At 46.4% G+C, this 21,638-nt stretch overlaps 1 protein-coding gene across 1 annotated transcript in view; it reads right to left on the bottom strand.

Moving 5' to 3' along the window:
- Positions 1–21,638, bottom strand: part of LOC141057119 (lysine-specific demethylase 8-like) — a 58,589-nt gene that overhangs the window by 13,753 nt on the left and 23,198 nt on the right. Inside the window, exon 5 of the mRNA XM_073553666.1 lies at positions 7,860–7,992. Coding sequence (XP_073409767.1) covers positions 7,860–7,992 — 133 coding nt within the window. The remainder of the gene's footprint in view (positions 1–7,859; positions 7,993–21,638) is intronic.

The raw sequence follows: 21,638 nt of genomic DNA, 5'->3' as shown, positions 1-21,638 counted from the left end.
TTAGAAGAGGTGGAGGATGAGGAGTCACAAATGCCATCTGCTTCTGGACAGTCTGCGCTACGTGGTTCCTCACAAAGGCCTAGGCAGGGGACACTTTGTGAGGAGGATGAGGACGAGTCAATGGAGGAGGAAGACATCTCTCCAGAGGAGGGAGGTACACAATGCTCTAGTCAGTATGTACAGCGAGGGTGGGGTGATGCAGAGCAGGCAGAGATGACAACGCAAGAAGGGGACAGCATTTCTTTGGCAGTTGGGAGTCTGCAGCACATGGTTGATTTCATGCTGCAGTGCCTGAGAAACGACCGCCGCATCGCCCACATTCTCAACACGACTGATTATTGGGTGTACACCCTCCTAGATCCTCGCTACCGGGGCAACTTACAAAGCCTCATACCACCGTTGAAAGGGGAGCGTAAACTGCGGGAGTACCAAGACACACTGGTGCAGTCCATCATGTTCTCCATTCCAACCGACAGCAGTGCTGCTAGTGCTTTACAAAGCAGCTCTGTGCATCGAGGCAGTGGAGGAAGCTCTGCACAAAGAGGGAGCAGAGGCAGCGTCTCAGCACAAGGCAAGACCACAATGGCCCAAATGTGGCAAAGTTTTGTGTGTCCGCCACAAATGTCTACAAATGTTTACACCATCACAGACGGCTCCAATCAGCAGGAGGCAACGTTTCGTCAGATGGCGACAGACTACATGTCTTGCCCTGTCAGTGTACTCCCAGATGGCTCTTCCCCCTTCAAGTTTTGGGTCTCAAAGATGGATACATGGCCAGAGCTTAGCCAGGAGGCATTGGAAGTGCTGGCTTGCCCTGCTGCCAGTGTATTATCGGAACGCGTCTTCAGTGCCGCAGGTGGTGTACTAACAGACCGTCGCAAGCGACTATCCTCCGATAACGTTGACCGGCTTACCTTTCTGAAAATGAACAAGGCCTGGATCTCGCTAGAATTTGCCAGTCCTCTACCAGAATAAATAATTGGTTGGCAAGAGTATCCAGGTCTCCTGTTGTGTTCATGTTTCTACCACCTGAACTGTAATCCCTGGGCTTTAACACAGCCAGTTGTCGCTCAGAAGTGCCGTCTGCACAGAGAAAAACACTAGCTCCTGTGTTAGTGGGGTTCAATAACGCCATCTGCTCCCCTGCTGTGTGGACGGCAAAGTCTCCTGCTCCCTCCACAATTGAACTACTACTGATTTTTAACTGTGCTCCACTTAGGCCTCTGGCTCCACTGTCTCTAGTATTTCCCCTGGCCTCCAACCCCGCCGGTTGCTGCTCTGAAGTGGCGTCTGCACAATCCACACTTGTTCCTGTGTTACTGGGGCTCAGTCACGTCAGTTGATCCCCTGATGTGTGTCCGGCAATGTCTCCTGCTCTGTCCACACTCCCATTACTAGTAATGGCAATGTCTCCTGCTGCCTCCACATTCAAAAACCATCAGGCCTCTGCCTGCTCCATGCTTGATCCCGGGCTCCAACAACGCCAGTTGGTGTTCAGAAGTGCCGTCTTCACAGAGAAAAACACACTAGCTCCTGTGTTAGTAGGGTTCAGTAACACCAGCTGCTCCCTTGCTGTGTGGATGACAAAGTCTCCTGCTGCCTCCAAAATCACACTACATCTTATTTTCTACTTGCTCCAAGTTGGCCTCAGCCTGCTCCTTGATTGATCCTGGGCTTCAACACAGCCAGTTGTTGCTTGGAAGTGCCGTCTACACAGAGAAAAACACATGCTCCAGTGTTAATGGGGTTCAGTAACGCCAGCTGCTCCCCTGCTGTGTGGACAACAAAGTCTCCTGCTGCCTCCAAAATCACACTACATCTTATTTTCTACATGCTTCAAGTAGGCCTCAGCCTGCTCCATGATTGATCCTGGGCTTCAACACAGCCAGTTGTTGCTTGGAAGTGCCGTCCGCACAGAGTGAAACACTAGCTCCTGTGTCAGTGGAGTTCAGTAACGCCAGCTGCTCCCCTGCTGTGTGGATGGCAAAGTCTCCTGCTGCTTACACAGTCACACTACTACTGATTTTTAACCGTGCTCCACTTAGGCCTCTGGCTCCACTGTCTCTAGTATTACCTCTGGCCTCCAACCCTGCCAGTTGCTGCTCTGAAGTGGCGTCTGCACAATCCACACTTGTTCCTGTGTTACTGGGGCTCAGTCACGTCAGTTGATCCCTGATGTGTGTCCGGCAATGTCTCCTGCTCTGTCCACATTCCCATTACTAGTAGTGGAGCACGGTTACAATCAGTAGTAGTGTACAACCGATATAAAACTTGCTTCAAGTAGGCCTCAGCCTGCTCCATGATTGATCCTGGGCTTAAACACAGCCAGTTGTTCCTCGGAAGTGCCGTCTGCACAGAGAAAAACACATGCTCCAGTGTTAGTGGGGTTCGGTAACGCCAGCTGCTCCCCTGCTGTGTGGACGACAAAGTCTCCTGCTGCCTCCAAAATCACACTACATCTTATTTACTACTCGCTCCAACTAGGCCTCAGCCTGCTGCATGATTGACCCTGGGCTCCAACATCGCCAGATGCTGCTCAGAAGTGTCTTTGGCATGGGTACTCCCTCCTGCCCAGCCTGGTTCCAGCGCGCCTGCTGTTTCCGGGTAGTGTCAACGTCACTTTGCCACCAATACATAGTCCTGTCGTGTTGCGGTGGGGTTTGCCGAGTATATGGTGCCTGCCGTTTAGGTGCTTCCTATGTGGGCTGCGGGTTCTGGTAATAAAGGCTAGTTCCGTAGTGCCAATGGGACAAGCACCTCTTGTTGGACTGTGGGTTTCGGTAACTGCGGCCTGCTCGCGGCCTTGCAACTTTGTTTATTCTGGGTACCTTGTGCTACCCATCCGTGTTCCGGCACCGTTAGCTGGTTCTCGGCAGTGCCTTTGGCCTAGGTGCCTCCTTCTCGGTATCCGAGTTCCAGCAACGTCAGCTGGTCCTTGGTAGTGCTTTGTAGCACAGGTACCTCCTGCTTATTAACCGTGTTCCAGCACCGTCAGCTGGTCCACGGTTGTGCCATTGGCTCTTGTTCCTTCAGCTGCCACTCTGGGTTCCAGCACCGTCAGCTGGTTCTCGCTAGTTTTATTGACTCTTGTAGCTTCTGCTACCCATCCGGGTTCCAGCACCGTCAGCTGGTTCTCGGCAGTGTCTTTGGCACGGGTACTCCCTTCTGCCCAGCCTTGTTCCAGCATACCTGCTGTTTCCGGGTAGTGTCAACGTCACTTGAGCCACCAATACGTTGTCCTGTCGTGTTGCGGTCGGGTTAGCTGAGTCTATGATGCCTGCCGTTTAGGTGCTTCCTATGTGGGCTGTGCGGGTTCTGGTAATAAAGGCTGGTTCCGTAGTGCCAATAGGACAAGCACCCCCTGTTGGACTGTGGGTTTCGGTAACTGTGGCCTGCTCGCGGCCTTGCAACTTTGTTTATTATGGGTACCTTGTGCTACCCATCCAGGTTCCAGCACCATCATCTGGTTCTCGGCAGTGCCATTGGCCTAGGTGCCTCCTTCTCCGTATCAGAGTTCTAGCAACGTCAGCTGGTCCTTGGTAGTGCTTTGTAGCACAGGTACCTCCAGCTTAGTAACCGTGTTCCAGCACCGTCAGCTGGTCCACGGTTGTGCCATTGGCTCTTGTTCATTCTGCTGCCCCTCCGGGTTCCACCACCGTCACCTGGTCCTCGCTAGTTTAATTTGCTCTTGCAGCTTCTGCTACCCATCCGGGTTCCAGCACCGTCAGCTGGTTCTCGGCAGTGCCTTTGGCCTAGGTGCCTCCTTCTCGGTATCCGAGTTCCAGCTATGTCAGCTGGTCCTTTGTAGCGCTTTGTAGCACAGGTACCTCCTGCTTAGTAACCGTGTTCCAGCACCGTCAGCTGGTCCTCGCTAGTTCCATTGGCTCTTGTTCCTTCTGCTACCCATCCGGGTTCCAGTACCGTCAGCTGGTTCTTGGCAGTTACTCAGCCTTCTTGTACCTTCTGCTACTTTTCCAAGTTCAAGCTTGTGGATATGGTTTTTGGTTCTCACTCTGGATATCCCTGACAATGACCCTGAAGACGACGACCCTGAAGACCACACCGAAGACGAACAAAAAGATGACCCTGAAGAAGATGACCAAGAGGACAAAGAACATGAAGACATCCACCAAGATGCAGAACAACAAGAGTCCGAAGACGAAGAAGCAGAAGAACCAAAAGCAGAAGAACATTAAGCATAAGACTAAAAATCAGAGCAAAAAATATTATCTAAATTATAAGCAGAAGAAGACTAAGCAGTGTATGGGGGTGAGTCCATTCCTCCTCGTGGTGCCCCTGGAAAATGCCTGCTGCTGCAGGCCAAACTGAACGCGGACAAATCCTGTTGTAAATCTTTTGTGACAGGCAGAACGGAAGGTGTAATCTTCAAACTTTTATAGATAACAACTACAGGAATGCCTGACACAAATAAGAATATGATGAAGAAGAATAGGAAGAAGACGAAGAAGTAGAATATGAAGAAGAATAATCGCTGAATAAGAAGATGAATAATGTACAAAAAATGAATAATAGGAAGAAGGTGAAGAAGAAGATGAATAAGGTGAAGAAGAAGTTGATGAAAAAGATGCTGCTACTGAGGATCATGAAGGAGAAAGTGTGGGAGAAGTAAAAAAGAAGGTGAAGAGTATGGAAGTAGTGAAACATACATATCTGACAAAATATAAAAGAGGTTAACATAGTCAATATCTTTGTAACTCCGAACATCTTTAAAAAAAAAATAATTCCTGCTATTCCATTTGGTTGGGCTAAACCTCTATGCCTTTAATGTCTCCTACACCTCCCACAATACATTCTACATTATTATTAGTTGTTTTTCTTCATGTAGAATTAACCTACAAGGAAAGAAAGGTTTTTTTTAATTCCGATATTTCTGTTCCATTGACTTGAATGGGACTTCTGGGATCCGTATCGGCGATACCCGATACTTTTTTGATATCGGCCGATCCAATCCAATCCGATATTTTTCAATACCGGGTGGTATCGCTCAACACTAGTCATAATGCACATTATGCATAGATAACCCAGGAGTTTGTTGAAGGAGGCATAATAGCCATGCATGCATACAAAGCGCCACCAGGGGCAGTTAAGCCACCTTCAACAGAAATCTGCAGCTGTGTGCAAAGAGTCTAAGGCCTGTTTCACACTTCCGTTTTTGTGTCCGCCAAACGGATCCGTTTCCGTTTTTTTGACGGAAACTGATGCAAACGGATCCGTTTTTAAAAAAACGGATCCGTTTTTTTGACGGATCCGCGGTAACCACTAATGGAAGTCTATGGGACAAAAAAAACGGATCCTGCAAAAAAATGGCGGATCCGTTTTTTTACGGAAACCAACGGATTTTGACGGATTTGAAAAAACGGAAGTGTGAAACAGGCCTAACAGCGGCCACATTCTCGACCACACATGCACATATGAAGCCGCATAAAATGAAACACAATTATATGGTCATAACCAAAAATTGCTTGGCGGTGACCAAAGTCACAGCACAAAATGAACATAAAGTGGCATGTGCAGACAATAAGGCTGCCCCCAACATATGAATGTCACACATGTATTTTATATCCGCCTCAAAAAAAAAAAAAAAATCTGGATATAAAATCATGACAAAGTGCATTTGTTCACCCATACTCACTAATATGCATAATGATCACCACTTATGAAGTGCTTAATGGATAATATATGAAAGGGCAGCGTTTGTGCACGCGCTGGTACCAGCAGTAAGCAAGGGAATAGATATGAACAATGCAAGACCCTTTTATTTTTACATTTTGCATGATGTGAGCAAATACCAAAAGAAATATAGTAAGATGAATAAATCCAAAAGAAAAAATAATAAATAAACCCACAATCTCAAAAGGGGGGCAACAAGTCCTACTAAGATATCCCTGTAATGCATAGGTAACCAACCATTCCTAATACCCCTATAATCCTGTTATATTACAAGCAAAGATATATCAAGGTGCATAAACATAAAAAAAAAAAAAATCAGACGATGGGTGAATAACCTGGAAGTGAACAGCCGGTGAAAGATTAGTATTCAAGAAAATTGTTAAACTAATGAATCGGATAATTTAACTAAATATATTTTATATATATATATATATATATATATATATATATATATATATATATATATATATATATATATATATATATATACACACACACACACACACATCTATCTGTCCAGGGTTGAAAGTCCATAAAATGCTAGGATTAATCCGGCCAAGAAATTCACCAGGAACCGAACCAATTCCAAATCATGTGAATGTGGCCGCTGTTAGACTCTGCACACAGCTGCAGATTTCTGTTGAAGGTGGCTTGACTGCCCCTGGTGGCACTTTGTATGCATGCATGGCTATTATGCCTCCTTCCAACAAACTCCTGGGTTATCTATGCATAATGTGCATGATGACTGATTACCATCTTGATGATATAGCTGCACAGATTTCTGAGCATTTCTGGATTTTTGCTCTGGGGGCAGCCCTGCTTGCCGCTTGCCTTTTTGTGCGGCCGTTGCTATGACCGCTACAGCAAACGCTCTGACCAGTCTATGCACGGCTGTCACTACCTTTGGGTCATGGATTGCCGCCTGTGGCATTGTGTGCACGCACGGCCGCCATTATTACTGCCACAGTAAAATCTCTGACCAGTGTAAGCATGGCTGATACTAGCTTTGGGCCATTAATACGTAGCGCGCATGCGCTATTGCGACGGTGACAGCATGGCCGTCATTCCGGCCTCCTACATTTATATAAACTTTTTTTTTTCTCATGGCTGTTACCTAGACCACTACAAATAAACTTCTGCGTCTGTCCATATTTTTGTGTTTTGCAGGCAGCCTTGTTTGCAGTCTGTGGCATGATATGCGCACGTGCGGCCGTTACTATGGCCACCATGATAAACTTTCTGACCAGTGTCATACAGTGCGCATGTGCTGCTGTTAGGATGTCTGATTATTACTTCCAGCGATACAGCTGTAACGCTGGTGTGTCCACGAGTTCCAGTGTCTTTGCTGTGCATCGCTCCGCCTCTCTGATCACTGGTACAGGTATTTAAACCTACTCTTTTATACGCGTGGGGCCTGCCTACCACCCCCTTTCTTTAACCCCTTTGGGACTCTTGCTGCTCTGACCTGTGTCAGGTGGTTCTAATTTGCTCATTATGCATCCACTGCAACTTTGCAATTTCAGCCATGGTATAACCATTCTTGGGCGTCTTTTACACTAGGCAATTTCATTCTGTGGTTAGTTCCACATGCTTTAGGGCAGTTAGGATTTACAATTTTTCTTACATTATATGCTTGATATCAAGTCTGTCTTTCTGCCTTATCTTTGCCTGCAATGTACATGGCTGTCTTGCTATATAGAATTGCATGATATGTACCTGCTTATGGGAGGCTATGAATAGTCCAATATGGGCCACATCTTAGGTTCATATTACCTGTTTTTTGGGGGTGTCTGGGTCATTGGTTCTTTGTTTGTATTTTAAATGTTTTTAGCTTATTGTATCCAATATGAAATAAAGGGTTTTTTTTTATTGTCTATTGGGATGTGCATACCATCATTAGCCTAGTCTTTGTCTCCATTTTTTTTTTGCTTCTCTGCTCACAGGCTAGGTATTGCACGCCACTGGAGATTGAGATATGACAGTAGTGCACCCCTCCTTTTCCATTTCATGTATCTATCCTCAGAATAGACCATCAATAACAAAGCCCTAGAGAAGTCATGGCTGTAACCAGAGCTTTTCCAGCAGCCCTACATGTCCTTCTGGTGATGGATCAGGGCCAGTAGCCCATCAGTGTATGTTGGATCACACTTATATGCTCCGTTACCTACCTGATCCAGAATATAATTAGTGATGAATTCATTGACAGTCATCAGACTCTGCGACCATTCTGCGTCAGTGTATCTGGATCCCAGCTCTACGGGTACAGTCCGACAACCAGCCACCTTCTGGATATACTCTACACTGTAGGTATAAACACAATAAAAGGGAGCCAGACTTCTCCTGATGCAGCCTACGATCAGGTTTACTATTTTATTCGGTATTATGCAAATACTGCCTGGAAATAAAAGCCTGTGGAGTCCTGCTTTCCCCACCCACGCAGAATGATTGACAGCTCTACCTGTATACAGTCAACCCGTGTGGCCAGGGAAAGCAGGACTCACAGGCTCATTCTGCTGAACCATTTTCTGAGACCCGTAAGTGTTTCATTTTTCTTTGCGTGACAAGCTGTAGTTACCGTATATGCTCGCGTATAAGCTGAGATTTTCAGCCCATTTTTTGGGGGGCTGAAAGTCCCCCACTCGGCTTATACGCAAGTCATAAACCGGGTTTGCGGCGAAGGAAAAGCGGGGGTGCCAGATCATACTTACCCCCCGGCGTGTCTCTGCAGCCCCCTGCTTCTCCCGGTCTCAGGCTCCTTCAGCGGTCACGTGGTACCGCTCATTAAAGACATGAATATGCGCATATTCATGCATTTAATGAGCGGTACCACGTGACTGCTGAAGGGAGGAAGGGAGACCGTGGGAGAACGGGGCTGCAGAGACCGCACCTGGAGGGGGTAAGTATATTCAATATTCACCAGTCCCCGGTCCATCACTGTGCGCTAATCTGTCCTCCGCATCCTCTGGCTGTGATGTTAGGTCAGAGGGCGCGGTGACGTAGTTAGTGTGTGCCGCGCCCTCTGCCTGTACAGTCACTGACAGAGGGACCCGGAAGAGACAGAGCGGGCGCAGCGATGGACCGGGGACAGGTGAATATCGCCAGTGCCAGGGTCCTCAGCCAGCAGCAATACCAGCACCTGTCCCAGCCTGCTCAGGGCCCTGGCACCTGTCCCCCAGCAACAGAGGTGAGTGTGTATTTTTTTTTAATTAGCAGCAGCAGCATATGGGGCATAATCTATGGAGCAGCATATGGGGGCATAATCTATGGAGCATCTTATGGGGGCAGCATATGGGGGCATAATCTATGGAGCATCTTATGGGGCCATAACCTTTATGGAGCAGCATTATATGGGGCATATTCTATGAAGCATCTTATGGGGCCATTATTAACCTTTGTGCAGCATTATATGGGGCGTATTTTGTATGGAACATCTTATTGGGCCCATCATGAACTGTATGGAGCATTATATGGAGCTCCTGATTCAATATGGATATTCAAAAAACATGTAACCTACTGATGTCTCTATTAATTTTACTTTTATTGGTATCTTTTTATTTTTGAAATTTACCAGCAGCTGCTGCATTTTCTACCCTAGGCTTATACGCGAGTCAATACGTTTTCCCAGTTTTTTGTTGCAAAATTAGGAGGTTGGCTTATACATGGGTCGGCTTATACCCGAGTATATACGGTATATATTTATCATTATCATTTAGGACATTTTGATCGTGTTGCAATGAATTTTTTTTGTTTTTTTCAGAGGGAGATATGATTACTGAAAAATATAAATTCTGGCTTTCAGATATATTTTATTTTTTTTAGTGGTTCACTGTATAGGTATTTTTTTAACTATAAGACACTTTTTTCCCAAAAATTTTTTTGGGAAAATGGGGGTACGTCTGATAGTCGGAATATACTTACAAATACTAAGAAATTTCCCCTGCTATCATCCTGCCCTAATGTGGATCTTTTTGTGCAGATTGTAGCCAAAGGATTCTTGGAAATTCCACGATATATTTCTAAAGATAATCTATCTATGGAGGAGCGGGGTCGTCAGCGCGTCTTACAAAATCTATCTGATATTGTTTACAAACCCGCAGACAAGGGGGGAAATGTAGTTTGGCCTAAGACACTATGAGAAGGAGGCCTTTCGACAACTCAACAACAGCATCTGTTACAAAAAATTGACATTTAACCCCTTGTCTGCTTTCTCTACTAAATTAGTCTGCATTATTAATTGGGCGTGCGAGGTGGGTGCAATAACAAAAGAGCTGGCTATGGCATTGGTTGCACAGGAGCCGACCAACCCGATCTTCTACTTATTACCTAAAATCCATAAAGACGCGCAAACGCCCCCTGGTCGCCCGATTATTTTGGGCAGTGGGAACTACCTTGAACATGTTAATCGATGGATAGACTCCAAGTTACAGCCATTGGTAGAGGGGTTGCCATCTTTTTTGAAAGACACTGGAGTTGCTAAGGCGGGTAGATGGCCTGCAATTGGAGGATGATATGATGCTGGCGACAGGTGACGTAGAGTCCCTGTAGGCTGTACACCAGCTTTGATGAAGAAATACAGCGTGAGCGAAAAATCCCGGTACACCTTCTTTTGAACTTTTCAGGATATGATAGATATATAGATGTATATATGTGATATTAAAATGTGTATATATATTTTGTAATATCTATACTTTTTGCCAATATTAATATACCTTGTCTTATGCTGTTTGGTATGGTGATCAGGTTTTATCTATATTATTAATTATCCTGTTTCGATAGGTGACTAGTTACTTTGATATCATATTTACTAGTTCAGTGTTATTACATTGTGTGGCTAAGTCCATTCCAGGTCCCGTTATGAACGGTTCTTTTAATAAGATGTGCACTGTCTTTTCACAGTATGTATGGAGATGTGTGTCTCCGCGCTCTCATCCTGTACGCGCATGCGGCTCGGTTGCCTCCATGCCCGCTGGCTCTCGACGTCAATTAGTGGACTAGACCCGACCAGGCTCAGCCCACCACGTGACGTCGCCGGTATCCGAGCAACAGAGTGCGTCATTTCCGGGTGGTGAGCGTCACTTCCGGCCGGGCGGCTATGCACGCTACAGCCGTGGGATATATAATGGAGAGACACAGTTTGAATGTCAAGCCCCTTGAGAAAGGAGTCGAAACGCACGTCGGGGCGGACGCGCTGGCCCTGGGACCACGGCACCCTGTACCGCCGACGCCATTAGGTAATGACCACGCAATATGCTATGAATTCCTTAATAGTCATAGGTATGAGGGACTCACAGGGTACTACTACTAGGCTAATTAACCATGTGTGAGTGCATGACACAGGGTACAGGCACTATGCCATGTGTTGTGAGTTCATTTTCTGATCCACCAGTTGTGAGTTCTCCTGCCAGGCTCCCTCTGGTGGTAACAGGAGGTAGCGAGGCTGATTTAATCAGTAGAGATTTGCCACCTGATATTGAGGATGACGATTGGACCTCAGGAATCTCAGACTGGATTTAAGACAGCCGACTCCCTATTCTGGTGCTGGTGATTCCTTCTGGCTTGTCAGGTCTTGTTTTTCAGCTCTGTTCCAGTCATTTAAAGCTAAGTTTTTCTGCTAATGTTCACACTTGATTTTGTTGGTCTATTCAGTTCTTTGTGTGGTCAGCCAGCCCCGGCTGGGGCTGTGCTGAATTTCCACTCTTATTTACCTGTATTTGCCAATTTGCTTTTTGTCCCTTATTAGATTGGCCTCTTTTTGCTCTGTCTCAGAATATTTCAGAGTGCTGATATAGTGGGAGAAGTCTAGTGACTTCAGGGTTAATTTTGCTATCAGAAGTGTTGGACATTATTTTTGTAGGGTTTTTTGCAGTTTGCAGACAGTGTCTTTCCTTTCCTTTCTAGTTAGTTTAGGCCCCATCGTGTGCTCAGCCTATTTTCCTGCCTGTGTTTGTGCTTTCATCTTGTTTCACCGTCAATACATGTGTGGGGGCTGTCTTTCCTTTGGGGTCTGCTCTGGGGCAGTTAGTTTTCCCCTTTTCTTGCTTTAGGGTGATTTAGTCCTCCGGCTGTGACGAGGCGTCTAGATTCATCGTAGGTACGCTCCACGGCTGCTGCTAGTTGTGTGTTTAGGATCAGGGATCTGCAATCTGCATAGTTACCAAACTCTCTGGTTTTCTGTGACTTAGCTTGTTTTTTTTTTTTTCTCCTCGGTGACCCATTAATAACAGCCATGTGATTAATATCAGGGACATTGAGTATATAGACTTTTTAAAAAAACGGTGCCTAAACTGTGTGCTCTCCTCAAATATAGCCATATATGGGACATACTAATTAGCATGGTGTGTATAGTAACACTTAGTAATATAATGCGTGCTGAAGTCTTAATAATTATATGTTATAAAATGTATTGTAGTACCCACTATGCCCATTTGTTTCACCTGTGGTGCCTGTTACCCCGGACCTAAGCGTCTTTGAGTGTTTTGAGCGATTCACACTTTACACTGCTCTATCTGTACCAGTAATTGGTAATATGATTTTAATCTTGTATTAATAAAATTGTGTTTTATACATGACTAGTTTGCCCTTTGATCATCTTTCTTTATGCAGTCCTTACAAATACTGTAGTATAGGAGTAACCCCGGCACACTAATAACATGAAAGTAAAGTCTTCTCAACGACAGTCTTTAATTGTTGTGATTTTATTGATTGTGAAAAAAAGGGTGGTGTTACAATCCAAAAAAGGGTGGTGTTACAATCCAACGTTTCAGCTCTACTTCTCGAGCTTTCATCAGGGATATGACTAGATCCTTGGTTTTGAGGTGTGTGTATAAGTGGTATAGGTTTGCCTTTGTAATCCAGCTGCTGGAACGGTACCTATAGTAACCACGATGTGTAGGGTCAGCACGTGACTCCCGTCCTTGTGTCCTAAATCTAGTCAGGTGTGGAGGAGGCCGGCCTCCTCCACACCTGACTAGATTTAGGACACAAGGACGGGAGTCACGTGCTGACCCTACACATCGTGGTTACTATAGGTACCGTTCCAGCAGCTGGATTACAAAGGCAAACCTATACCACTTGTATAAGGTGTGTATACACACCTCAAAACCAAGGATCTAGTCATATCCCTGATGAAAGCTCGAGAAGTAGAGCTGAAACGTTGGATTGTAACACAACCCTTTTTTGGATTGTAACACCACCCTTTTTTTCACAATCAATAAAATCACAACAATTAAAGACTGTCGTTGAGAAGACTTTACTTTCATGTTATTAGTGTGCCGGGGTTACTCCTATACTTTAGTCTTGTTTTTTCCCCAGAGCACCTAAGTTGGGGTTTGAGCCTGTCATATCTATTTTATACTTACAAATACTGTGGCGGCAGCAGGAGTCGGGCGTTTCTGTGGCGGTCCGAGGCTGATCACATTCTCTTCCCAGGCTGCTGCTGGCTTGTGTAGCAGGTTCAGCGGTGGTGCTATGTGGTGCGGGGGGCTCCACCGGCATTTTGCGAAAGCCTGGAATCCCCGTGTATCCATTGCTGCGATGCGGTGGCCTCCGGGAAAATGGCCGCCAGTGGCGGCGCATGCTCAGATTGAGATCTCGGGATGAGATCTGGTTGCTGATATCTCAATTTTAGCCATTTTCCTAGAGGCCACCGCATCGCAGCAATGGAAATGCGGGGCCTCCGGGCTTTCACAAGATGCCGGCAGAGCCCACCGCACCACAGAGAACCAACGCCGAACCTGCCACGCCAGCCTAGGATGGGATTTCTCGGAGGCCACGCCATCACAGCAATGGATATGCGGGGCCTCCGAGCTTTCCCCAAGATGCCGCCAAAGCCTCGAGCACCACCGCCAAACCTGCCGCACCAGCTTGGGATGAGATTTCCCGGAGGCCACCGCACCTGCCGCACCATCCAGGGATGGAAGTCATATCGCCGGACCACTGTACACCCCCTGTGATCCCGCTCCACCAAAGCTGCTGATCCCCCAACCCACCCCGGTAAACTGAATTCGGACTGTAGACTAAGACAGATCCCCATTTGGCACATTATTCCTATTTTCCTTCTGAAAATTTGAGGCGAGTCTTATGGTCTGGTGCATCTTATAATACGAAAAATATGGTAATTATATTTTCACAGATCAGTCTTGTGATACCCAATATATGTTCATTTTTAAAAACATTTTTTTTTATCTATTCTCACTTCGTTTTTTAGCCCGTTTTAACCTGCAACAATTTTATAGTTTGCACTATATACTTTTCAGCAGGGCTGTGGAGTCGGAGTCGTGCTCATTTTGGTGGAGTCGGAGTCGGTATAAAATGGACCGACTCCTAAAATCTAATATATAAAGCTCAATGAGTGTGTGTGTGTATGTCCGGGATTGGGATCTGCTATGTTGTGACGTGAAATTTTAACCCCGCGCGTTCCAATTCACCAAACAATTTTACCCCTATGTACATAATCGGGAAAAATGATAATTACTTACTGGTAATCTGATTTTCCAGAGCCATGACAGCACCGCAGACATGAGAGATGGTATCCCCCCCCAGGAAACAGGAAACCTGTAGCAGAGACATAAGAAGGGGGGGGGGGGCACCTCTCTTCCTCAGTTTGTTTCAGAGTATGCAAGGGTAACCGCCTTATTAGTTTACATACATGTTATATAACAGTGTCACTAATATTCACCATCTTTTTCCTTTATTATTTATTTATTTCCTTAATATATTTTTTCCACATAGATTTACATATCCAGATACAATTTTAAATTTTCTGGTGCACCACACAACCATCACCAAGATAGGGCAGGATCAATGCGGAGCTGTCATGGCTCTGGAAAATCAAATTACCGGTGAGTAATCATCATTTTTTCCCTTCCCCATGACAGCACCGCAGACATGAGAGGAAAGATAGAATAGACTCCTAGGGTGGGACAACAGCAGACAACACTTTTCTCCCAAAGGCCAGATTTGAGGGCCCTAGGTCTAGTCTATAGGTGTCGGAAGAAAGTGGATGGTGAGGACCATACTGCTGCTTTACAGATCTGCTCAACCGAAGCATTTGCCCTTTCAGCCCAGGATGTGGCTATGGCTCTTGTAGAGTGAGCTGTTACACCCAGTGGGGGAGTCTGATCTAAAGAAGAATAAGCCAGTGCAAAACCCATACGTAGCCATCGCGCAATTGTTGATTTTGAAACTTTCTTACCCCTGTTTGTCCCCTGAAAGGAGACAAAAAGGGCTGAAGACTGTCGCCATGATTTTGAGGCTTCTATATATTGAAGCAGGCAACGTCTGACATCTAAGCAATGGAAGGTTTTCTCTCCCTGGGATTTGGGGTTTGGACAAAACGAGGGCAAAATTATCTCCTGCTCCCTGTGGAATTTGGAATTTACCTTCGGTAGGAAGGCTGGATCAGTTTTTATGATCACTCTATCATCCAAAAAGGTGGTATATGGTGGATTTACAGATATTGCCTGCAGCTCGCAGACACGACGAGATGAGGTTAGGGCCACCAGGTGTACTGTTTTTAGCGTTAGCACCTTTATTGAGATGGAAGCAATAGGCTCAAATGGAGATGCTGTCAGTGCCCTTAATACTAAATTTAGATCCCAGGGAGATACCTTAGATGTTAATTTTGTGGGCCTGGATGTAAAGGAGGCCCGAATGAATCTATAGATCCATGGGTGATCAGCCAGTTTTTGATCAAACAACGCACCCAGGGCCGATACCTGCACTTGTGCTTGTGGATAGACCTTTATCCAGTCCTTTCTGGAGGAACTCTAGGATCTCTTTTATTGGTATTTTCTGGGCCGCCCCAGTCCATTGTCGGCCCGTGAACTGCAAGAATTTTTCCCAAATTTTTTGGTATTTACCTCCTTTCTGCTAGCGAGCAGGGTGGTTACTAACGGGACTGAGAACCCTTTTGCTAGAAGGAGTCCCCTCTCAAGTTCCACGCAGTGAGGTGCAGCCTGTGAACCCTGGGGTGTTCTACTAGGCCCTGGTATAGCAGATTCGGGGTATCTGGGAGGATCCATTGGTCCGAGATAGACATGCATCTGAGCCATGTGAACATGCCCTTTTCGGCCAGAAGGGCGCAACCAGGATTATTCGAGCTTTGTCCTGTCTGTTCTTTTTCAAGACTACTGGAATCAATGGAAATGGGGGGGAATGCATAGGCCAGATGAAATTTCCACCGGTGTAGTAGCGAATCCACCCCCTCTGGTTGCTCTCTTGGATTTAGGGAGTAGAACCTGTCCACTTTTCGATTTTCCCTGGTAGCAGACAGGTCTACTTCTGGTGTGCCCCAGGCAGCGCAGATTTCCCCAAATATTTTTTGACTTAGGGACCATTCTCCCTGATGTAGTACATGACGGCTTAAATAGTCGGCCAAATAATTGTCTGCCCCCTTTAAATGTGTACCCAATAAGCCCATGTGAATAATTCCCTGGCCTCTGCCATAAGGGTTGCCGACCTTGTACCCCCTTGTCTGTTTATGTATGCTATGACCGTGTTGTTGTCGGATAATATGGTGACATGTCTCACTTGCACTTCTCGCTTTACTAGGGGAAGGGCTCGCCTCACAGCCGCCAGTTCTTTTAGATTTGAGGATGCATCCCTCATTCTGGGTTCCCACTGGCCTTGTAGGGTTCGTTTCTCTATGTGTGCCCCCCAACCACTCGGACTTGCGTCCGTGGTCAGTACCACCGAGTTTTGAGTAGTCCAGGGCACTGATCTGTTTAAGTTTTCAGTGCTCAGCCACCATTTTAATTACTCCTGCACTTGAGGTGAGAGAATGATCTCCCGATTTAAATTGGAAGGACCCTTCTCCTGTTCGGATAGGATCTGCCACTGTAGTTCTCTCGTATGGGCTTGTGCCCACCGGACCGCTGGGATTGTTGCTGTTAACGTGCCCAGGACCGACATTGCCTCTCTTACTGATATGGCTCGACCGGATTGTATCCTTGGTATTTTTTGTTGGATAGCCCCAACTTTCCTTTCTGGAAGAATGCACTGCTGTTTTAATGAGTCCAATTGAATTCCAAGGAATTCTTGTGACTGCACTGGAGTTAATTTGGATTTTTTTAGATTGATCATCCAGCCTAACCTGGTTAATATTTCCAGGACCTTTTTAACTGCATTTTTGCAATTTTGCTTGTCGTTTGCTATGACGAGGAAATTGTCTAGATAGGGTACCAACAGGACATTTTCCCTTCTTATAAAGGACGCTACTTCCCCGACGATTTTTGTAAATATACGAGGGGCCACTGATACCCTGAAGGGTAGGCACTGGTACTGTAGATGAGTGGGGACTTTAGCAATCTCTACTACCAATCTTAGATATTGTTGGTGTTCCCCCCCATATTGGGACATGGTAATAGGCGTCGGTAAGATCTATTACTGCCATGTAGCAACCCGGGTCGAGTAGCTTCACTGCTGACCCCATGGTCTCCATTTTGAATTTCTCTGTTCTGATGTATTGATTCAGGGCTTTGAGATTGAATATTGTTCTTAGTGACCCATCTGGTTTTGGCGTGAGGAACAGAGTGCTGTACAATCCTCTCCCTACTTGATAACACGGTACTTTTATTAGTACCTCCTTTTGCATGAGGAGTTGAATCTCCTTTTCTAGCGTGGCCTGATTCTTTTTGGCTACCCGGGTCACTTTTACTCTTTGAGGTGGAAGGCTTAGAAAACTTAGTCATAGGCCCTCGGCTAACAGGTCGGTTACCCACTTTGAGGCGGGCAATGCTACCCATTGATGGACAAAGAACCGAAGCCTTCCCCCAACCGCCCTGGCGTCATTGCTTAGTATCGGGTCTCGGTGTGGTTTTACTAAAGGGGAATCCTTTCTCTTCTCCCCTCCAGGGTCTGCCCCGCGTGGTTCTATCGTCTGGCCGCCCTCGGCTCCCTCTGTTCCCTGCTCCACGAAAGGACGAGCGAGCTTCAGTCCACCGACGCCTAGGGAAGGGGAGTGGAAACCGTTTTTTCTTATCTGACACTTTTTCTAAAATTTCGTCCAATGCTTTCCCAAACAGGTATTGACCCTCACAAGGGACGGCGCAGAGTTTAACCTTTGACTGGAAGTCTGCCGACTAGTTCTTTAACCAAAGTGCTCTGCGGTCTGAATTTGAAAGGGCGCAGGCACGGGCGGCACCTCGGACAGAATCTACTGCGGCATCAGCCAGGAATCCCGCTGCCTTCTGTAGGGAAGGTATTGCCTCCAGTAGTGTCTCCCTAGGGCATTTATTCTTAATTTGGTCACTTAATTCGTCTAACCACTTGACCATAGCGTGCGCTGTACAAGTGGCAGCCACCCCCCGGCTTAAATGACTAAGCCAATGCTTCCCAAGCAGATTTTAGAAAAGCGTCTGCTTTCTTGTCAAGGGGATCTTTTAAGGTGCCCATGTCCTCAAATGGCAATGCTATTCCCCTGGATGTACTAGCAATGGCGGCATCTAGCCTGGGAGCTTTTTCCCATTTATCGCATACCTCCTCATCAAACGGGTATTTACGTTTGAGCGCCTGCGGTATGGACATTTTTTTGTTGGGTTTCTTCCATTCCCTCTTGATCAAATTTAACAGGTTATCATGGAAGGAAAAAACCTTTGTATTGTCCCCTCAAGATTGCTAAACATAGCATCTTGAGTTGACTTTGGCTCTTTTGGTGTTTGAAGTCCCATTGTGGACCTTACAAGCTTTAGTAATTTCCCAATGTCCTCAGAAAGGAAATATGGACGACCATTTTCCTCGTCCGAGGAGTCTAGGTCCGAGTCCGAGGGCCCTATCTCCCCTTGTTCTTCCTCAGACTCTATGTCTGTAGTTATTTCTGTGGGAGGGAGAGGAGGAGGTGGGGGCGGGGGTGAAGCAGTAGTTATATCGGAGCCAAGTGTAGTCTGCTCCTTTAATTCATCTTTTACCGTCGACTTTACTTGATCCCGGATCATAGTTTTAATGCTCTGGAGCAGGGATGGTGACTCTTCGGCCACTGTTTTTTTTAATGCACGAGCGACAAAGTCGCTTCTCATAAGATTTAGCTAGTGCCGTTTTGCATAATGCAGATTCCTTGTTGTGCTTTGATGTGGCCTTTCCCTACAGAAGACATACATAGGGCAGTTGTTAATATATTGTGCTGCCTTACAAAAGGCACTCACCTGGCCCTCTGGGTACCCCGGTAGCAGGTGGCTCTTCCTCCTGCGCGCGCATCTCGCCTTCAGGATCCATATCTGCGCTCCGCTGCTGATCTGGCTCTACAACTCCGAAGCCTGTGTGCAGCCTCTCAGGGACCAGTGGCACCTGCCTTGCCTCCTTTTTATGGAGGAGCGGTGCGCGCTTCTGGGACTGCTCCCGCCCGGAAGAGCCCAGTACACCGCTCCCCCGTCGTGTGACGTCACTTCCGGTGAGACCCCAGAAGCCGTCGCCACTCAGTCGGCGCCAGCGTCATGGTGGCCACGCCTCCCCCAGCCCAGCCTCCCACTGGAGCGGCCACCAGGGAGTCTCACGAGGAGGACACCACTCACAGCGCCCACCGAGCTGGTCTGACAGGCGCGCGCCACCACGCCTCGCTGCCTCTCCCCGCGGAATTCGGCCTCCTGACCGGACGACATCAGAGGGGGATCCCTCCGGAGGTACGGACTCTGCAACCGGCATCCGCCTGCGGGAAACAGGAAACCAAACTGAGGAAGAGAGGTGCCGCCCCCTTCTTATGTCTCTGCTACAGGTTTCCTGTTTCCTGGGGGCAGATACCATCTCTCATGTCTGCGGTGCTGTCATGGGGAAAGAAAAAAAAGTGTATGTATGTGTATGTCCGGGATTGGCATCCGCACCGTCGCAGCTACAGCCGCAAAATTTGGCACAGTCACACGTCTGGACCCCGAGAGCGTCACAGGCTATGTTGTGAGGCGAAATTTTAATCCAGCGCGTTCCAATTCTCCAAACAATTTTGCCTATTATTCTTAACATTTCTATGGTGTTATCGTCCTTCTGTAAAGCTGGAAATAACACAATTTATTACCGTGCCAACACAGACCACCCTCTGACACAGACTGCAGGGGGAGCCTAGTATCACACAGGATAGGATTAGATATACAGCTCAGCAGTCAGTATCACACAGGAGAGGATTAGACACATGGCTCAGCAGTCAGTATCACACAGGACAGGATTAGATACACAGCTCAGCAGTCAGTATCACACAGGATAGAAATAGATACATGGCTCAGCAGACAGTATCACACAGAATAGGATTAGATACACAGCTCTGCAGTCAGTATCACACAGGATAGGGTTAGATACACGGCTCGGCAGACGGTATCACACAGGATAGGATTAGATACACGGCTCAGCAGTCAGTATCACAGGATAGGATTAGATACACGGCTGAGCAGTCAGTAACACACATGATAGGATTAGATACACAGCTCAGCAGAAAGTATCACACAGGAGAGGATTAGGTACACACCTCTCAGCAGACATTATCACACAGGATAGGGTTAGATACACAGATACACGTTTATCAAAAGGCTCTTGAATGAGTTGAAAAAAAATACTGTCAATAATTGGGTAATCATTTAGTTAATTTGTGTTGCAAATCTGTAGTGTTGAATATATGATGTGAAATGTTTTTATGTGCAATATAATCATTATAATTTGCTATAACTAACCACAGTTAGTTACTATGCCCAGGCAACGCCGGGCTCTTCAGCTAGTATATAATAAATTGGGTACAGTAATTCAGTGCAGAATGTGCTGAATATTTTTTCATAGGAATTTGGGAAAGTTATGAAATATCCTATAAATGGCTGTTCTATTCCTGATCTAAGGCTACATTCACACACAGCGTTTTTTGAGGATACGTTTTTCAGCTGCAAAAGCAGATCAGATTTTCAAAAAAAACTTATCACCTGAAAGGTTTTTGAGCTCATAGATAATGTTTTTCAATAGCAAAAGCAGATTAGAAAAACGCCACCCAAACTGACATGCTCATTCAGCCCAAAAACGGATCCTCACAAAACGATGTGTCTGAATGTCATATCTTGAAACCCATTGACTTTGCTGGGATGCCCAGTCACTGCATTTTACTGCAAAAAACGGATCCGCAAACACGCTGTGTGTGAATCATGGCCGTAGCCAGCGAGGGGCGGGGGGGAACCTATCAAAACTCACTTGTATGCTGCAGTGCTCCCATCCTGCACCGGCTCCAGACTGCAGGGGGCAATCTCCCCTCCTCTGTCCTGTCTTCTGCCGTCTTCACCAGAGAGAGGAGGGGTGCCTGCCCTGCACAGGATCTGATTCCTGGGCCCCGAGCTGGAGAAAGTGAGAAAGTTGTGCACACGCTGCAGCTGGCAATAAGAGATAGTCTGCAAGAGGGACATGCTGGAAATCTGATTGGAAAATTCCATTTTGAGGAGACGTGTTGGGAAAGGGGCAATTGTCGATCAAGCCACTCAGTGCGGCAGCACTTATTTAATGATTGAGCGATTGCTTGAACTAAAACCGTTTCTTATAGATATGGCGAACCCTCAGGTAACCCTAAATGAAGGTCAATGGACACAGGTGGCTGAATTGAAGGAATTGCTTAATCACCTATTTACCGTGACTAAAAAATTACAAGCTGAGGATTTAACTCCTGGCATTTTCATAAGGGAGTGGAAGAACTTGCTATTTTGCCTGTCCCAAAGAGGAGGTTTAATCGCAGATGGCATTTCTGCTTCAATGAAATGGAGACAGACACAGCTGTTGGAAAATAATTTTTTTCTGGCAGCTGTTTATGTGGACCCAAGTTATCGTATATTGCTTGATGATCAACAGCTTACTAAAGGAAAAGAAGCTCTGACTGAGGTAGCAGTTAGGAAGAGTGGCCTACAGGAGGACTGCCAGGCGCAAGAGGACTTGGGTCCTGAGAGTGCTACTGCTGCCATATGTTCTCATCAGATGAGGAGTTTGACTTTGGCATGTATTTTGAT

The sequence above is a fragment of the Dendrobates tinctorius genome, unplaced genomic scaffold (genome assembly GCF_039654945.1).
Source record: "Dendrobates tinctorius isolate UK_male_01 unplaced genomic scaffold, ASM3965494v1 ptg000202l, whole genome shotgun sequence".
NCBI lineage: Eukaryota > Metazoa > Chordata > Amphibia > Anura > Dendrobatidae > Dendrobates > Dendrobates tinctorius.
This window is presented reverse-complemented; position numbering and strand designations above follow the sequence as displayed.